Raw genomic sequence first — 20327 nt, forward strand, 5'->3', positions numbered from 1 at the left:
ATGCCTAGCAAATGAATCCTCAGGAAAAGCTCGGAATGCCAAGGTTGGGTGGAGCTTTGTGTTTCATGAGCACCGGGATGTCGGGAGAGGGGAAGTTCCCTGACACAGAAGACAGAGGGCGGAGATTCTCTGTTTGGGACCCAACCCCCACCAAGACCTCAAACTACATGTATACCTTCCCGAAAACTCAGTAGTCATTAGTGTAGAGCCTTTCTGAGTTCATTCTGGCTGATTATGGACCTGGAAGCATCCCAGATTGCTAGCCAAATGCTCATAAGAGCAGGTGGCCTGGGGTTCCCCCTTAAGGCTGCTGTCTGAAGCAGAGACAGTCTTTGGGCCTGAGTCCTTAACTTGTGAGCAGCATGCTCACTGCAGAGGTTGGCGTCGGAGTTGTATTCAGTGTGCTCAGTTGGGGCGATGACAGAATAACGGTCATTGAGGGTGGTTTTCTAATTTCTAATAGAAATGTCGAATCCTGGAACTAGGCTCTAGATCAACAGAGTGGGCATCCCAGTTTGACGCATGTGCTCCGGGATGGGACTAGAAAGATCACTTAGTGGATTCTTCCTCAAAGTGTGGTCCCGAGTCTGTGCATATCTGCACATGGTTCATCACCAGGTCTGAGGAGATGTGTACGGAACTTGCTGGTGAGCATTTAGCATCTCTTACAGCAATCAGGCCTTGCCCAGACGCTTGGAAATGGAAATATAAAAGTATCGGGTTGTGACAGTTTGGAGGGAAAAACTGATCCTTCCCCTACAGATAGTATAGCTTCAGATGGTATGATCGAATGGAGTCGGAATTCAACGTTAAGGTGAGTCTTAGAGTCAAGCAGATGGGTCGGTATGCAGTGTGCTGCTTGCTGTCTCTGAGGCTTTGGGCAAGTTACTCAATCTCTCTGCGCTTTTGTTTCTGCATTTATAAAGTGGAGAGAGCAGTCTTTCCTAGGAGCAAGTGAGGTAGGTAGTCCAGGAAGAATGCTAAGCATGGGGTGTGGCACAGGGGTTAACAGCTGGCATCATTTCTTCTATGTCAGTTTCATGGCATCGGTGTGTCTGGCTTGGCGAACGCATATTCTGTCTATGTGTGTTTGATTTTTGACTATAAATGAAACTAACAGCCTTGCCTTTACGTGATTATATGGTAAAGCAAACATTTTTAAAAGTCACAACTTATACATGTAAATGAATATTGCTTTTCAAATCATCTGAGAGGCCAGACCCTCATTTCAAGGATGGCCCCGTGTTGGAAGATTCGGGGCTCTTCTCATTTCACATTTCTGTTAGCGCCTGTCCCGGTAATCTGTTCTGATGTAACAAATAGCTTCAAAACCTAGTGGCTTAGAACCACAATCTATCACTATCACTCTGGCTCTGTGGGTAGACCAGGCTCAGCCGGGTTCTCACTCGAGGTCTTCCCTACAGTTACCATCAGAGGTTGGCCAGGGCTGGACCATCTGAAAGCCTGGGCATGCAACATGGTGTCTTCACTCTTCATGTCTGGTGTGGGAGCTGGACCGCTGGAACAACTTGAGGGTGTCTGGGCATCGCTGAATTCGTGTGACCTTTCCCCATGGCTAGCTTGGGTTTCCTGGCTAGCTTGGGTTTCCTGGCTGCATGGTGGACTCAGATCCGAGAGATATCTTTGTTCGTGGCTAGCCTCCTCCTGAAGGGTGTCTTAAGAAGCAGGAAGCGGAAGCTGCTGGACCTGAGCTGGGTAACTGATCAGAGCAGCTACAAAGCCCCTCCCAGAATGCAAGGACAGGAGCCCTAGACTCCAGCTGTCCATGGGAAAAGCATCAACAAATCTATGTCCATATTTAATCGGCTACAGAGCCACAAAGCAAATGTGGTTTTCTTACATTGGCAGATCTTTTTAACCACCAAAGACAGTGTGTAGCTTCCACAGTAACTACAGGTATGTAGGTATCACTCACCTTGATAGGACTTATCTGAGTACAAACCCCAGATGTTGCAATTTGGTTACACCTCACATGCCTTGGATTTTTAGTAGTATCCATCAGCCTATGCCATGGAAGGAGTCCCCCCTCTGAGCTCTTCCCTCTCTACTTTGAGTGTCTGATTTCTATTAATGACCCCCTTGAACCCCACATGGCCCCCCTCCACACCTCCCTGTCCCCCTTACCTGCTACACAGAAATCTGAAAGCCCATGCAACCAGCATGGCATACCCCCTTGCTCAGAAAACTTCACTCCTCCCCATTTCTCACAGAGACTGGCATCCAGATAGGTCTTAGAGGTCTCCCATGCCTGGATGGGCATCACTATTCAGTTAAGTTTTCCCTACTTCCAACCCCATCACTCAAACACACAGCACCCCTCCCCCCCACACACACAGTCATGTTATTCTTTTTTTTTTTTTTTTGGCAGACAGAAATCACAAGTAGGCAGAGAGGCAGGTGGTGGGTGGGGGGAAGCAAGCTCCCTGAGCCTGATGTGGGGCTCGATCCCAGGACCCTGGGGTCATGACCTGAGCTGAAGGCAGGGGCTTTAACCCACTGAGCCACCCAGGCACCCCACTCCCGTCATTCTTTTAGCCAGTATTTACTCAGTGTCTCCCTCTGTTGGGCGCTGTGCTCATTGTTAGGCTCCAGTAGGCTCCAGTATTACTACGCATGCCTTGTGTTTTTTCCCTTTGCGGGGCTTTGCTTACATTCCTGAAGATTCGGTGCATTTCTTAGTACCATCTTATCCCACACAGCAATGTCGCAAAACACACGGATTGCAGTACTGCATGAAGGAGAGGCTCTTTCTGCCTCACATTTTATCTTACCCTTTTCATCTCCGCCTCCTTTGCCACCCTTTCCTTGCTGGAGGCTCATCGACAAACAGCAAGCTCTCTCATCTCCTCCCTTATTTGAAATGTTAACACACCCTCCTAGTCCTCCAGAGATTCATGATGGGGATGAAGTAGGAGGGCGTTTCTCGGGGTGCATTTTTGAAGTCTGCAGGTGCTATGGTATAACATTGGCCCACGGCCACAGTCTCTGAAGCATTGCTTATTCAGGACCATAGGTGGACTTCTGGTATATTCCAGGAAGCCTCCAGGGCCTGGCGGAGACTATGAAGACTCTGATGACTGTCAGTCCTTAGAAACAGAGCCTTTGGTGTTCTGATACAGCAGGGAAGAGAGGGCCGACTCTACTTCTTTTTTTTTTTTTCCCATTTTATTTATTTTTTCAGCGTAACAGTATTCATTCTTTTTGCACAACACCCAGTGCTCCATGCAAAACGTGCCCTCCCTATTACCCACCACCTGTTCCCCCAACCTCCCACCCCTGACCCTTCAAAACCGACTCTACTTCTTAATTCAGCTGCTTTGCTTTACCAAATGGAATTCTGTAAAGGCAGTTGCAGGGAGAGGTTGCTGGGATGGGCCCTGTTAAGTAGCTGTCAGGGTGGGGAGGTGGTTATACCACCAGAGGTTTTCCAAATATACAGCCACTCCTCCCCTCTCTCCCAAGACTGTCAGTGGGACCCCGTGTCCTGCAGGAGTCCGGTCTGTGAAAGGGGGATGTGACACTGTAATTTAGTCAAAATTCTCAGATGATTCTGGTTTCTAATGCCTCCTTTTAACCCTCCCTGCAGAAACAAACGCTGCTTGGGCCAGATTGTCCCAAGCGCCCCTGCCGTCGGAGCAGGTGTCTTCGGGTGGCTAACCATAGACCTGGCTGTTTTTCAGGTTCATTTGGCCTCCCACCGCTTTAAGACACAAGGTGCTGACCCCAGAGACCTGCCATGAAACCACACTTGAAGCAATGGAGACAACGAATGCTTTGCGGGATATTCGCCTGGGGCCTCCTCTTCGTGGTGATTTTCATTTACTTCACCGACAGCAACCCAGCTGAGCCTGCGCCCAGCTCCTTCTCCTTCCTGGAGACCAGGCGGCTCCTGCCCATGCAGGGGAAGCAGAGGGCCATCATGGGCGCGGTGCAGGAGCCCTCCTTGCCAGAGAGCCTGGGCGCACACAAGGGGCTGCTGGATGGACGCCCGCCTGGCCCCTTCCACGCGGGGCCGGGAGACCTGCCGCAATGGGCCCAGGTGCAGGACGGGTTCGAAAACGACGAAGAGTTCTTTTCATCCCAGATCGGTAGAAAATCGCAAAGCGCTTTCTACCCGGAGGACGACGACTACTTTTTTGCTGCGGGTCAGCCAGGGTTGCGCCGCCACACACAGGGCACGCCGGGAGCCCCCTCCTTCCACGGGGACCAAGGCCGGCTGGAGGGGGCTGCACCGGCCCGCCCGGCGCCAAGAAGGCGGGCTAGGAAGAGGCAGCGGAAACCCGGCGGGGGCCTGGTGCTGGAGGACGAAGAGGACGGGGACAGGCTGTACTCATCCATGTCCAGAGCCTTCCTCCACCGGCTCTGGAAGGGAAACGTCTCGTCCAAGATGCTCAACCCGCGGCTGCAGAAGGCCATGCAGGACTACCTCAGCGCCAACAAGCACGGCGTGCGATTCCGCGGGCGGCGGGCGGCCGGGCTGAGCCGCGCGGAGCTGCTGTGCGCGCTGCGGAGCCGGGTGCGGGTGCGCACGCTGGACGGCAAGGAGGCGCCCTTCTCGGCGCTGGGCTGGCAGAAGCTGGTCCCCGCCGTGCCGCTGAGCCAGCTGCATCCGCGCGGCCTCCGGAGCTGCGCCGTGGTCATGTCGGCCGGCGCCATCCTCAACTCCTCCCTGGGCGAGGAGATAGGTGGGTCCCGCCGCGGTGCGCACTTGGGCTGGCCCTCTGCATCATCCCTGCCCGTTGGGTGGAGCGTGGGACCAGGCGCCCGGGGTGTCTCCCCGAAGCCAGCAGGAAAGTCTTTGGGGTTTCTCCCTCCCTGGGGCAGAATGAGCCTGGTGGAGAGGCCAACAGAGGTCTGTTGGGGAGCGATTTTAGACCAGAGGTGTTCCTCCACTAGTTGGGTGTTAGGGGAGTAGGAGGCCGGTGCCCTGGCCCTTCCAGGTGCTCAGAATTCGTCTCCTACAGACCCCGTGTTCTGCGTGGACAGGCTCCCAGCCTTGCCCACAGTAGGCCTGATGAACCCATACATGGTAGAATCATGGGAGAGGAGAGAGAGGACCAGAGAGGAAAGCAGAACTCCGACGGGGGCAGCGACAGGGGTGTCACCTCCAAAGAGAAGTATAAATGATGGTAGTTTTAGTTAACCCAGGGACTAAATGGATGTTGTGGACTCAGAGGAGAGCCCTTCTGATGAGAACAGGGAGTTCTGACCTCACACAGCTTGGCGCACATCCAACCGTGGGGTGATGGCCAGCGCACCTAGCAGGGCCCTTCTCCAAGATGATAACTCATAGGCGCACACCTGGGTCGTCCATCTTTACTTCTGAACTCTGCCTTCGGAGCTATGTCAGGAGCCCAGGAACACATCTGGGTCACAGTTCCTGGATTCAGCCTCTCCAGAGAAACAGACTGATGGGATGGAGAGAGAGAGAGAGAGATAAAGAGAAATTTATCTTATTTTAACAACCTGCCCCTGCAGTTGTGGGGACTGGCAAGTCCGAGATTTGTAGGTCAAGTGAGTAGCCTGGAAACTCAGGTAAGAGCTGAGATTGCAGTCTGGAGCCTGAAGCCTGTAGGGCAGGCCAGTATGTGGGAAACTGAGGCAGTGTCTCTCTGTTGCATTGCAAACAGAATTCCTTTTCCCCGGGAAACGTCAGTCTTTGCTGTAAAGCCTTAGACATCCCTCTGTACCCAGGCTCATTCCATTGCCACAGCAATGAAGGAGCATTTTGAGCCTTCAGACTCATTCACTCATTTAAGAAACATGTGTTTAGTCCCTACTGTATGCAGGCTTCTGTTCCAGGTGCCAAGGAAGAAAGCTGTGAGTCAGACACAGCCTTGGCCTCAAGTCCCAGTGTAAAACATCTGTGTCTGCTACAGTCTAGCTGTAGATGGTGTTAGTTATAGCTCATAACTCACTTAGAAGTGACAGTTAAGGGGCATTGCCCACTTGTTACAAAGGAATAACCTTGTTTCTTGGGTCCATTAGTGTTCTGTGTTCCTGAGGAATGGCTTGAAATGCCATTGTAATCAGGCTTCACAACCCAGACCTCCCTCAGACATTCTTGGGAATGAAGCTGAATGTGAAATTTTTAAAAAGTTAAAAAAAAAAAAAAAAAGTAGGCAGGAGTAGAGGCTTGAGGTCTAGGCTCCCAGTGTCCCTGTGCTGATATTACAGCCGGCTCATAATAACAGTGTCCACGTGCCACATGCCGCCCGAGTTGGAGCGGAGCAGTCTGCAATTGATTAGGGAAGAACAGTGGTTTAAAGCTCCCTGGGGTGAAGTTCTTCCCCGTTTCCGAGGACCATTATTAATAATGTAAGAAGGAATTTAAGTGTTATGCTTTAAAGCAGGCAGCAACTTGCTTCTGGTTCGGTTTTGCTTTATTTTAAACACCTCTGCACAGTCGCTGCATATTTGGATTGCTCGTGGCATGTCACGGAGATTTCTCTTGCTCTTTCTTCTGGCATCAATATCCCTGACCAGAGTCTTGGAAACGCTCTTCAGAATTTGGAAGAGAGCGTGAAAGACACCAGGAATTACACATTTCCGGGGAACGGGAAATGTCACGTACATCTTTGTCAGTTTCTAGCATCCAAATTTAATTTATATTGTCTGCACTTACATGAAGCTCCGTGATTAGAATTATAGACTCAAAGAACACACTCAGAAATGAAGAACATAACTCAGAAATTTTAAGAAATTCTCTGTATTGTTTTGCCTTGGTTCCTTTGAATCCAATTGCGTACTACCATTTTATGAATACCTAATCAGGGGCACCTGGGTGGCTTAGTCGGTTAAGCAGTCAATTCTCAGTTTCAGCTCAGGTCCTGGTCTCAGGGTGCTGGGATCGAGCCCCGCTCTGGCTCTGTGCTCAAAGGGGAGGTGACTTCAGGATTCTATTTCTCGCTCCCTCTGCCCCTTCCTCACTCGTGTGCTCTATCTCTCTCTTTAAAATAAAGATTTTTTAAAAATCCATAATCAGAGCATAGTTCAGTGTTTAAAAACAACAAAAATCTTTCCTTTTTATAAGCTAGTGTGTCTCTTAGTCTCGGCATTTGTGCACGCCAGGTGCTGACATTTCTCCTTCCTACTCCCCTGATATATCCGTGCTTGTTAACACAGAGTTGTTAATGGCACTCCTGATAACACATTCATGCCGCGGACTCCTTCGGGCGACTGGGATATTGGGGCGTGCTCCGCTAGTCAGCTAAATCATCGTGGACCTTAGATTTCCACTTGTGAAACTGGCTAAGGGAAGATCAAAGAACTTACAAAAGGCCATGGTGTCATGAAAAACGGACGAAGAAGCTAAGAAAGTACCGGAGGCTAGCTCCATGTCAGCCCCGCCAGGAGGCCCCTCCGGGCTGACCCTCGGCCACCCCGGGGGTCTCCGAAAGGGAGACCCAGTTGCTCCCCAGGTTTGCTTATCGGCTGCCCTCTAGCCCCCCCTGCTGGTTGCTCCGCGGGCGATGCAGTCCTGTTTCCCTGCTCGGTTAGATCCCAGTCTTCCCGTGTTCATTGTTTTTGAGAATGAAGCAGCCGTTGTAAACAGCTCCACTTTGAATATGTTATTGAAAAGCAAACGGAACTGTTTTGGGAACATGGAACAATCTTTCCGGGAACCGAGAGATGATTTTTTTTTTCAGCCGTGCATAAAAACAGTAATAATTTGGTAGTGAGTACGAGCAGTCCTGTGCAGACACACAACAGAGGAGAAATGCCCAACAGTAGTAGCCTTCGTATGGGAAATCGGGATCTGTGTGCTTGAAACTCAAATTCTGAGAAGTGTGTGGGGGGAGGGGGATGGGAGGGTGCAGAGGTCTGTGTGTAAGAAGAGGGGCATATAGTACTTGGTGGTTAAGAGGTGGGGTTTGACATATTCTGATATCTTAAAAGGTGAGAAAGCAGATCATACAGTCATTGAACAGGCATCGATTATTTATTGATCCCCAACTCACCAAGTCCTGATACTATGTTGGGCAATAGTGATGCAAAGATAACTAAGGCACAGAGCTAGACCTCAAATCCTCAGCAGTCTAGTGGGGGAGACTGAATGTAATGGGCAATTCCAGTCCCATGATTGGAAGGACAGAGAGAAATGCAGACTGACAGGGAAGAAATGACTACAGAACCCTAAGCCACCATCAGGGCTGATGGCCGGTAGGTAGAGGAGGTTAGCAAGGACTGCCCAGAAGAGGGAAATCCAGAACAAAGGCCAGGGTAACAAGGAGGCGAGACAATATGAGGAGTTCTGGGAGTGGGGTGGGGGTACACAGAGGATACAGGGGTAGGGGAGATGAGGGGGTGGTGAGAGCTCCAGCGAGCACAAGGGACCAGGAGTGGGGAGGGACCTAAGCTGATAAGCAGGCAAGGGGACAGCTCATGGTGTTGTCAGGCATAGCACTCCAGAAATTAGACTTCATGTAATAATTGTAATAAAATGTGCCCCTTCTCGGTGTCTACTGCTGCAAAGTCCTGTTCTAAATGCTCTTGTGTTCCCTGTTGCAAGACAAGGATACAATGATTCCTACTTTATGGAGGCACCTAGTGGCACAAGGCGTGGAACCTGTACTCCAATAAGCCCCACTCTCCCTCTCCAGAAACTCCCAACTCTGACCCCCGTGCTCCTGGTGCAGAGAGAGACCTTGCGATCTTTGAAGCGGGGAAGTGATGGGTCAGCTTTTCATAGGAGAGAAAGTGTTCCAGAACCTGGAACAGAGGGCACAAAGGAAGTCAGTCACACTGTAGCAGTCCTGGGGAGAGGTCAGACAGGCCAGGGCGGTGGAGTCTTGAGAGGGATGAGTCATCGCTGGCAGGCCCTTCCCTAAAGACTGAAGGCTTTTGCTCCCTTGCTGGTTCAGATTTTGTGTTCTGGAGGAGCACAGGAAAGGAGGAGGGGATGAGGGGCCCAGTACCCAAGGCAGGGCAGTGACTTAGTGCTCGTGCACCTCCGGGCTGGCTGCTCCTTAAAGGGTTTTGATTTTTTTTTTTTTTTTTTTAATCTTTGTCCAGTGAATGCCTGCAGCCTGGCTTGGTTCTCAAGGTCAACACGAAATGGCTCTACCCGGGAAATGCCTTCTCCAGCAATGAGGCTTTACTTTATTCCCCGTGTGCTTGCTGTCCGATCCATTCCTCCTTTTGTAAATATGAATGGACAGCTTAGTTTTTCAGGCACACTATCAAGGAGATGCATAGCCGAGCAGAGGTTTACAAAACATGTCTGCCTGATAGACACACTCTGGGCTTGCCCCGCTCACCCACACCTGCATCCCCCTCCCATCCTGCTCCTGCTGGCAGCTCTGGGAGGTTCTCTCTCCATCCATAGGGGCCTCCCTCTGTCTCTACCTCCCTGCCTCCTCCCCAAAAAGTGACCTTTTAACTCATTCCACTCCCACCATTTCCAAAGGAACAAAGCCATCTTCCATTTCCGTGCCCTGTGCTGTTGCTGGAAGGCTTAAAATACCCCAGAGTAGAATCCTGGCATTTCTTTTCTTTTTTTTTTTTTTAAGATTTTATTATTTATTTGACAGAGACACAGCGAGAGAGAGAGAGAGAGAGAGAAAGCATAAGCAGGGGGAGTGAGAGAGGGAGACGCAGGCTTCCCGAAGAGCAGGGAGTCTGATGTGGGGCTGGATCCCAGGACCCAGGGATCACGACTTGAGCTGAAGGCAGACGCTAAGGACTGAGCCACCCAGGTGTCCCAGAATCCTGGCATTTCAAAGCCATGACACTCTCAGGGGCCCTACAGGGGATTTGGAACGTCTGCCTAATTAATCTGCAGTACCTGCCCCCACCTCGGGAGCCTTGGCTTGTTCACTTGCTTTACACAGAGCCGGTGTCCAGGGGCAGCATGGTTTAGTGGGAGGGCTGTGGTTCAAATGTGCTGGCCTCACGCGTCTCGTCCTCGTGCTGTCCTGGTTATCCTCATTCCTGAAGGTCACCTCGTGTCTGCAGTCTCTTGTCCCTCTGCCTCAGAGAAGGTCGCCCCAGATCAGCCGTTCACGTAGTGTGTGTGGTTCTCATTTGGGGTCTCCAAGACCCTTTCAGGAGCTCATGGGGTGAAAACCATTTCTTATAATAATGCGCTGGGGTCTTCTGAACTGTTGGACCTTCACTGGTGATGTAGAGGCAGAGGTAGGTAAAACTCCTGGTTAGGGTAGTTTTAGGCAGTCGTATCCAACATTAGTAGTCGTGCTGGTTTTCACAGCCACGCTCCGTGGGGAAAGAAGAGAGTGCCCATTTCACTTATGAATGTCTTTGATGAAGTAGGAAAAAATGAAAAAAAAATGTTTGTTTTATTAAATATCAATCTTTGACTCATGTGTTTTTAAGACAAAGTGGGCAATAAAGTGAAAACACACTTCTGCATACCAGCGCACAACAGAGAAGCCCTTGTGTGATTCAAGTCGTGAGCGGCGCTAGCCACTTTCGTCATGAAACACAATTTTTACTTGAAACCAATGACTGATAGACATACTTTATTCAGACCTGCCTATCTGGTAGATAATTTCTCAAAAAGGAATTGAGTAAGCCTGTCACTTTTGGGAAAAGAGCTGACAGTATTTTTTGCCAGTGATAAAACTCAAGCTTTCAACCATGAACTTGGAACTGAACCCAAGTTCCTCTACCCGATGCACAGCAAAGCCGATCCCTGAGACATCAGGCATGCAGCAAGGGAATGGTTTATTTAATGCAGCCAAACCAGGACACAAGAGGACAAGCCTCAAGTCTTCCTCCCCAAAGGGGGAGAGAATGAGTTATTTATAATCATGGGGGTTGAAATTGCATACATATGGATGAAAAGGGCAGCGAAACTTATGACAGCTCATGAAGAAAGATGGAAGATGTACACCGAGCAAACGTACGTGTAACATACATCCCGTGTTCACTCTGGGGCAAAGGCTTCCCATAAGACCAAGGCAGCATTCAGCCCCTGACGTCAGGATGTTATCTTCAGACAAGGAGGAGGGGCTGTGGGTTTGCTCCAAGAACCATTTTAAACTGGATGGGGTCTTGGCCTTGTTATCCTGGGTAAGGAATGCGGGACCTTGTTTGTTCCCAGGCTGGAGCGGTATCAGTTGACCTTGAGTCCAGGCTTCTGCAGAGACAGCCAGTGGGCTTATTAGAGGGGTCTGAAAAGACACAACAGCTGATTAGGTGGAAACAGTTTTCTGAAAAACAAGCTTTGAACTTTCTGCTGGTTTCAGCCTCATCAACCCGAAGACACATAGTTTCAAATTTGGAAGTTTCCCATACTTAAAACTGATGAGATGTGTGGTAATTTAACTGATGTGATTTGGGGGGATACTTTATAACGAAATGCATCAATATTTGGAAGATCTGCATTACTGATCAAACTCATAGCTCCAAATGATCATTGTGCAATGCTACAAAATCAGGCCTGGGTGAGTAATCCATTTTAAGAGCAAGATGAGGTATGTGGATAGATTTCAGTGGAAGAGAGCTTGGAATGTCTATTTACATTGTTTCACATTCCGTATTACAGAAATTTTTCTTGTTTGTTTGTGTTTTTTTAAGAAACCAGCACTTGTCAAGTTTTGATGAAGTATCAAAGAAGGATATTCCTCATAATCTGGAAAGACTTAAAGTACTCCTTACATTTTCAACAATATATCTGAGTCTTGACATAATTCAACTAAATCAATACTTTGCGCAGATAGAATGCAGAAGCAGATAAGAAAAACCAGCTGTCTTTTGAAAAGCCAGGCGTTAGAGAGATTTGCAAACGTTTAAACCAGTGCCAGTCTTCTCACTATTTTTTGAAAATATGGTTATTTTTCATAAAAATATTTTATTTTAAAATAAATAATAATACATAAATAATAAAATAAATAAATAAACGTCTTCTAATTTTACTTCCGAAAGGTGGCATACATTGAAAAATATAATCCAAATAAACAAAAGAACTTTGGCTTTTTGATAATTTTCAAGAGTGTGAAAGTGTTCCAAGACCCCCAAAGTAAGAACCATTGACTTGGGAAATCTAATTTTTCCTTAAATATCATTTGAATTTTTGTGACAAAGTACTATTCAATAAAAATAAATAATAAAATAATTCATTACAAAAGATGTGCAAACAAGTGCTTTTAAAGAAAATAGAAGTTTTCATGTTTTTTGACATCGTTTATGCAAAGCAATGGATCACCTAGAACATCAAGATTGGCAAACTTCTTTCGTTTTCTTTATTTTTTAATAAGAGCCAAGTAGTAAATATTTTTCGCTTTGGGAGTCATGGGGTCTCTGTCACCACTCACCTCTGCCATTAACAGACAGTAGATAGACAAATGAGAGTGCCTGTGTCATGGTGCAGCTTTATTTACTAAACCAGCTTGCTGACTCCTGCGACATTTCCCCTAAAAGGACACTGTAGAACTTTTTAAAAAAAATATTTTATTTATTTAACAGAGAGAGAGAGCACGTGCACAACCAGGGGGAGCAGCGGCAGAGCGAGAAGCAGACTCCTTGCTGAGCAGGGAGCCTGATGTGGGACTCGATCCCAGGACCCAGGATCATGACCTGATCTGAAGGCAGACACCTAACCGACTGAGCCATCCATGCTCCCCAACACAGTAGAATTTTTTTTAACGGCATAGCCAGGAATCCTTTATGCATTCTTTGTGTTCTATTTAATTCTGGTGCAAACTGGAATACAAATTCTTTCGAGCTCAGAGCTCAGAAGCTCAAGAAAGTTACCCAACGTAACACTGTTTTAATGGTGACATGTGTGCCCGAGGAGTCTCTACTGAGGGAACAGGAAGGTCTCTCCCAAGGAGACTTCCCGGGAGGGGTAGCAGGACTCAAGCGAAGAAGTGGGCTGCTTTAGAGACTTGCCTGGGGTATGGTCACAGTAAACGCAGTAAACACAAGGTACTTCCACAGGTTTTTCGGCAAATCAGAAATATGTCGTCTTACCTGTCTCTCTCTTTCTCTCACACACACGGCATTGTTGCTGCTCCAACCAAGTTAAACTTGAAATGTGCATGGAATTTTTGAAGCTAAAGATAGCCCATAGAAATTCCCTTATTGCTGGTTAACTCCGGTTTCTGGGCAACGCAGTAGCTGGCTCAGGATTCCAGACCCATGTATGCGTATAGACCCCTTTGTGGGAAGGGAACATATCCCCATTCCCATCCCTTAATCAGGTGAGCTCACTCTCCTCTGCCTCTAGCTGTCTGTGTCCCTGTCCGCCTGCAGGAGGTGAGAGCTTTTTCACCCAGGACCTCCAAGAACTCGAAAAAATCTGTCCTGTTGAATGGAGAGAGACATAGATTTATGTTGTACTTGAGGTTCGGTGAACCAAGGTGTGCCCTTACGGAATGCAAAGTACCCTGGCAGCCAGTACCATTGGTGGGGCTTCCCGTCCTCCAGGGCTGCGGCAGGAAGTCACACCATTGCCGGGAACGCAGAATGCACTCGGTTGCTCTCACCTGGGTCTTCTGGGCATCAGCAGCAGTATGTGAAGCACAGAAGTCGTGGCTGGTTTCGTTTTGTTTTGTTTTGTTTTGTTTTTTTAAGTTTTCAGTTTTTAATTCCAGCATAGTTAACATACGGTGTTACATAGGGCTGTATTGTTTTTCTTTTAAAGATTTTTATTTATTTATTCATGAGAGAGAGAGAGAGGGGCAGAGGGAGGAGAAGCAGGCTTCCCATGGAGTAGGGAGCCCAACATGGGAGTCGATCCCAGGACCCCAGGACCACGACCTTCGTCAAAGGCAGACAGTTAACTGACTGAGCCACTCAGGCACCCGAGGGCTGGTTTTCTTTTTAAGCACAAACCAGTACCCTAAGGTATGGAAGTTGCATTAAAGGCTGAGGCTCTTCCTCTGTGAGAGACAGCCTTGGTCTCAGTGCAGGCAGCGGCATTAGCGGAACCATGAGAAGCCTCCGTGCTCCCAGCAGTAAGAACCACACAGGCAGCCCTTGTCTGCAGCATCCTTCCCTGCTCCCACAGACTCCATCTTTGAAATACTCTACAGTCGTTCAGAGAATGGCTGCATAGAGCAAGTCACCTTCAAAGAATGTGAACACATAATGAGTATCTAAATATAGCTTCATATATAGATGATATAGGGCCACCCGTCATGGATTCATATGTTTCCATGATATGTCCCCAGGCTTGGGACCCCATCCTATAGACACACTGTACTGAAAAATATGTGTATAGGTATCTTAATTTGCTTAATTAGCTTCAGGTATTGAAAATTTTACTTTAATGCTTTTTCTAAGTTACATTGATTTGACAGCGAAAAATACAGTAAGTTTGTCACTTATGTACCCTTAGATTCTCATGATGCAGTTCTGAGATTTAACTCTGCTCCTACACGCGGCTACGAGAAAGATGTTGGAAATAAAACCACCGTGCGCATCATTAATTCCCAGGTAAGATGGATGGGGTGTCTTCATGGATGTACATCTTACAGGGAAATAGTTTAACTGGGTGAATGAAGAGAAACTACCCAGTTTTCATGACTGTGGTCTTGCTTATTTCTATGGGTCTTGTAATTAAAAGAATTGAGAAAAAATACAAAAATACAGATAAATAGGAACTTATGTGTGACATGAATAGGAAGAAATGAGTAAATAAGGTTAAAAGGAAAGATCAAGACTGGAAGAGATTATGCTGAGTGAAATAAGTCAAGCAGAGAGAGTCAATTATCAGATGGTTTCACTTACTTGTGCAGCATAAGGAATAACATGGAGGACATGGGGAGATGGAGAGGAGAAGGGAGTTGGGGGAAATTGGAGGGGGAGCGAACCATGAGAGACCATGGACTCTGAAAAACAATCTGAGGGTTTTGGGGGAGACATGGGGGGCTGGGTGAGCTGGTGATGGGTATTATGGAGGGCACGTATTGGATGGAGCACTGGGTGTGGTTGGTGCATAAACAACGAATTCTGGAACACTGAAAATAATTTTTTTTAAAAAAGGAAAGAACAACATACATGTGAAAATATGTGTGTGTATCCATACACATGTGTATGCACATGGTCATAGACTCAGCATATTGCATTTTAGGAATGGAGGAAAAGACAGTTAAATTTTTTTTTAAGATTTTTTATTTATTTATTTGATAGAGAGAGATCACAAGTAGATAGAAAGGCAGGCAGAGAGAGAGAGAGAGAGGGAAGCAGGCTCCCTGCCGAGCAGAGAGCCCGATGCGGGACTCGATCCCAGGACCCTGAGATCATGACCTGAGCGGAAGGCAGCGGCTTAACCCACTGAGCCACCCAAGACAGTTAAATTTAAAAGAAATCACAGCTATGAGAAAGGCCAGCGATGAAGGCGAGAAAAACAAGGGTTACAAAATCCAAGGGTCAATAGGGTGGCTTGCAAACTTTAGTCCATCATTTGAAAAATTTTAAAAAGAAAATGGATCGTTTCATTAAAAACGGAAGTATTTCTCTTCCTGGTGTTCTCCATAAGAATGTTTTCCAAGTTCAAAACAAAATTATTCTGAAAAGCACAGCAGTTGCCAGAGTTTCAAACTATAGAGAAAGAACATGAGATGATGGATGATTTATGACAGGTTGCTCGCAGGAGGAAAGATTAGCTTTCTGCGTGGTACCCTGAGCCGGGCAGCCTGCAGCAAAGGAAGAAACAATGGCTATATTTCCTCACTTCGTAGATGCCATCGATCGTAGGAGCCACCATTCACTGAATCAGAGCTTCCCAGCTTTTCAGCATTAGCTACCCCACCAGATGAAAAACGTGTCCCCTGTAAGATACACCCTGACTTGAGAAAACTTCAAACGTGAAGAAAGAAAGTACATCTCGAAAACTGAAAACTGATGGAAACCAATCCTTTTTTCCCCTCCAAAATTGTGGTTAAAAAAGGATGATTGGCAGGTGAGGTCAAAGGACTCCTAGATAAGGCCACAGAGGGAGGAAGTCACATGGCGGCTGCCATCGTCCACTGGCGGTCCCTCTAGAGGCACCATCATAAGGCGGGTCATCCGAAATGACACCTCCCTCTCCAATCATTGTAAAAGTAACTGGAGAAGACATTGCAGGTGCCAAATTAGCTAGGGCATTGCATCTTTCGGGAGCTGAGTCGATGCCACCAGCTACGAATACAGTGCTGGTGAAAATGGAGGCGCTGGGGGATTTTATTTTTAACCCTCATTTCCCCCAGACATTTATTTTAAAGATTTTATTTATTTATTTGTCAGACAGAGATCACAAGTAGGCAGAGAGAGAGGAGGAAGCAGGCTCCCTGCTGGGCAGAGAGCCCGATGTAGGGCTCAATCCCAGGACCCCGAGATCATGACCCGAGCTGAACGCAGAGGCTTTAACTCACTGAGCCACCCAGGCACCCCCTTCCCCAGATGCTTCTTTACTCACATTAGCACGCAACGTTCACCTCTCTCCATCCTGAAGAGGAAAAGACAAAGTCTGAACGACTTCCTTTTTTTCTTGCTCTGATTCGTTTTTTAAATTTTCGGGTTTTTTTTTAAGGTGTAATTCTAAAGAAACAAACACTTGTTTTGAAATGCCTTTCATTTGTATTTGCAGATTCTGACCAACCCCAACCATCACTTCATTGACAGCTCATTGTATAAAGATGTCATTTTGGTAGCCTGGGACCCTGCCCCTTATTCTGCAAATCTTAATCTGGTAAGTGTTTTCATTAGGGTAAGTGCCCCTATCCTAGCAGTCAGACAGTGCCATCGACTGATTAATAATGGGAGCAGGTCAAGGATTAAACTTTTACAGAAGGAAACCAATCATAGGAGCTACTTAAATACATGCGTATTCATACCATTTTGATACCCAGTTCCCAGAGCATACTTGGTGAACATGGTCTATCTAATGAAAAAAGGGCTTTTGCTCTCGAGGATTTAAAAACAAAAACAAATTACAGTGTCGAAATGTTCAGATATTCCTAGTTACCCTAGAGGCTGGGCCAGGTAAACTCAGAATGTTTCCATTGTGATAGGGTTACTTCACCTTCCTAGTTACAAGATCTTCTGAAGTAAATTCAAAGTGCTTGGCAAGAGAATTTAAACTTTGACTCAGCAGCTTATTATTCTTTAAGTGAAAACTATTACAGGCTTTCCTGGAGTGTGCCACTCTTTCGCTCCTGCCTCTAAACCTTTTTTAACCTTACGTGGTATAGTGTAAACAAGATTATTACTAGCCATCAAAATATAAGTGAGTTACATTCATGGCATTCTGGCAAATCACTGCCCATCTAAAGGAGCAGCTAGTTACTTTTGGCCAAAACTTGGATGAAAAGCCAGTGCACTTATTTTTTAAGGAGGGCTGGTAAGATGTACTACAGTTTAGTCTCGTGAAAAATGCTGTGAGCTGTGCCAAAAAGCGTCTTTCAACTCGTTCTGCCATGACCTGAGAGAATGCATCCTTCCTTAAGATGAAAGTGGGGGAACAGATCTTGGCTCCCCCAAAAGGTAACTTTCCAGCAGACCAGTTGTCCAAGGTCAAATGGGTCCCTCCGGGGATGTTCTGTCACTGTGCATCTTCAGACTGAGGCTGGACATTTACCTAGCATGATTGCTAACTGGTTCTTAACTAGGAGTATGAACCAGAATCATCTGGAGAGTATTTTCCAGATGTACCTGTCAGAGCCCCATTTCCAGATATGTAGCCTGCAGACTGAGTGGGTATTTTTTGAGAAAGCTCTCCAGCTGGTTCTCACAGGTACTGTCTACCAAGAATCAAACGTGAAATGCATGTTGGAACTCTTCAGCTTCCTTTCCAGACTGAAGTTCCCTGGCTTTAAGTTCTGACCAATTTCTTACTGTTTGGGACAGACTAAGAGTCCTAACTGTGGGACCTTATTTCTTCCTCCTTTGGAAGAAGCCAAGCCCAGGGCACAGTGCTGTCCAACTCAATTGCATGAGCATGATAGTGCCAAAATCCAGGTGAAAGGGCTGCTCTCTGTGTGGTCTGTGCTCTGGAGAGGGAGAGGGTACAGAAACTGAGACCCATACTCCTCTTGCTTCCCCCCTGCTGTGTCTTGGCCTGGGGGCAAAGTTTACTAAAGTTGATTGGGCCTAGTCCTTCTCAAAAATTGTTGAAGCCACAGAACCCATCCAACCAGGGAATATTACTTTGGATCTTAATATATACCTACTATCTCCCCAAGGTGTCTATTCGAAGGGATAATGGGGTCCTCAGAACCTTATGAGCTAAGTCTATCCCCCACATACCTCCAAATCCCATTTCATGATGGCACCTGAGACATTCTAAAGACATTTAAAAAACAATCAACATTATTGTGTGTTTTTTCATATAATAACACATGTATAATCAGTAGAAGTATACATTTTTATGAGTATTAGCAAATTTATATAGTCATGTATCTATCACCACAGTTAGGAAATAGAATATTTTCATCACTCTAAAGAGTCCTGGGCCCCTCCGTGGCTCAGTCGGTTGAGCGTCTGCCTTCAGCTCAGGTCATGATCCCAGGGTCCTGGGATGGAGTCCCGAATCGGGCTCCTTGCTCCATAGGGAGCCTGCTTCTCCCTCCCCCACTGCCTGCCTCTCCACCTGCTTGTATTCTCTCTCTGTCAAATAAATAAATACAATCTAAAAAAATTTTTTTTAAAAATCAAGAGTTCCTGATGTCCCATCTGTCAGTCTTTCCAGTCCCACCCCAGACCTAGGGAATAACTGGCATGCTTTCTCTCACTGCACATTAGATAAAGAACACATGTTTTTAAAATACACTGATGGAGCCCTGGGGTCAGCCAAATATGGCCCTTTATAAATAAAGTTTTATCGGGACACAGTAACGCCCATTCATGCTCTATAGGCTGTGACTAGTCAGTACAGTGGAAGAATTGACTAATTGAAGAAGACTGTGCAGCTCACAATGCCTAAAGTGTTTACTGTCTGGGCTTTACAGAAGAGTCCGGCACCCCTGCCCTACCTCACTTCCCACATTTCACTAAAGAACAAAGCATCCGTCTTCCAGGGCTGGAACCCTGTCTCTCCTTGTTCTGGTTCCCTTGTCCAGTGAGGCAGCGCCTGAGGAAGTGACAGTCACCACCTCTCCCTCCTGTTCCCGAAGCCTGGGTAGCTTCCACTCCCCCACCACCGCCCCAGGCGCTGCCCAGTTTCCTTTTCACAGTGTGAGGCTCTGTACTTGATTGTGTTGATTTTTTTTTAGTGGTACAAGAAGCCAGATTACAACCTGTTCACTCCGTATGTTCAGCACCGTCAGAGAAACCCAAATCAGCCATTTTACATTCTTCATCCAAAATTTATATGGCAGCTTTGGGACATTATCCAGGAGAACACCAAGGAGAAGATTCAGCCCAACCCACCATCTTCTGGCTTCATTGGTAAGTGTATATAAAAACGGATAATCAGGCTCGCAGGGTTAGACTTAGTATTTAGTGAATGTATATGAATGTATATGCATTATTTAATCAGAGCAATTAGAAAGTGGTTTTAGATGAAGTATAGATTAGCTGAAGATAGTAGAAATACTCTGTTCTGATTATCTCTTGGTGCATAATAAAGTACCCCGCCAAATTTCAAGGTGTAAAGCAAGAACTGTTTTATTTTCTGTCATGATTTTGTGGGTCAGGAAGGGCTTGGCTGGGTGATTCTTCTGTTCCACAGGCACCAAAGGGAGTCACTTGGTGGTATCCAACTGCTTTCTGTGATATCCTCCCTCCCATGGTTGGCCCCCTTGCTGTGGATGGCTGGGAGGGTGGGCTCAAGTGGAACTGTTGATTCTGTGCCTACATGTGTTCTCTTGCATGGTGGTCTCAGGGTAGTTGGAACTCTTAAATGGATGCCTGGGTCTCCCAGCAAGTTTCTTAGGGCTGAGGCCTAGAGACATGCACAGGGCCACTTGCACTGTATTCTGTGGGTCAGAGTAGTCAGGGCCCCATAGGATTCAAGGGAAGGACACACAGACCCCACCGGGGTCATCTATGACCCACCATCCACTCACCCATTCACTTTGTCCTCATGATGCCAGAGTAAGGAGCTGAATTTGTGAAGGTACGACTGTGTCATGTGCTGTAAGACAGTAGGTACAGGCTCTGATGAGAATAATTCTAGGACCTTCTACAGCTCTTGCTACCAGAGTGCACTAGCTCTAATCTAAAAACTGGATTGTTTTATCTAATAGGATCATCACACTTGGCTTATTTTATATATATATATATATATATATATATATATATATATATATATATACATATATTTTGCAGCCAGGCTTTAATCCTCAAAATGTGTGGCCTTAAACCCCATTTCTTTACCTATGTCTCAGCTAATCATCCCATTATCTTTTTGATTTTAC

At 46.8% G+C, this 20327-nt stretch overlaps 1 protein-coding gene across 6 annotated transcripts in view; it reads left to right on the top strand.

The window, feature by feature from the left end:
- ST6GAL2 (ST6 beta-galactoside alpha-2,6-sialyltransferase 2) overlaps window positions 1-20327 on the top strand; it is an 81756-nt gene that overhangs the window by 37049 nt on the left and 24380 nt on the right. For all 6 annotated transcript variants that reach the window (XR_006815334.1, XM_045981334.1, XM_045981333.1 and 3 more), the window contains 4 exons: window positions 3702-4706; window positions 14327-14424; window positions 16559-16660; window positions 19182-19356. Coding sequence is in view for 5 of the 6 variants with exons in the window: in XM_045981334.1 (XP_045837290.1) it covers window positions 3758-4706; window positions 14327-14424; window positions 16559-16660; window positions 19182-19356 (1324 nt within the window). In the remaining variant the exon portion in view is untranslated. The remainder of the gene's footprint in view (window positions 1-3701; window positions 4707-14326; window positions 14425-16558; window positions 16661-19181; window positions 19357-20327) is intronic.

The sequence above is a fragment of the Meles meles genome, chromosome 16 (genome assembly GCF_922984935.1).
Source record: "Meles meles chromosome 16, mMelMel3.1 paternal haplotype, whole genome shotgun sequence".
In the NCBI taxonomy this organism is placed as follows: Eukaryota; Metazoa; Chordata; class Mammalia; order Carnivora; family Mustelidae; genus Meles; species Meles meles.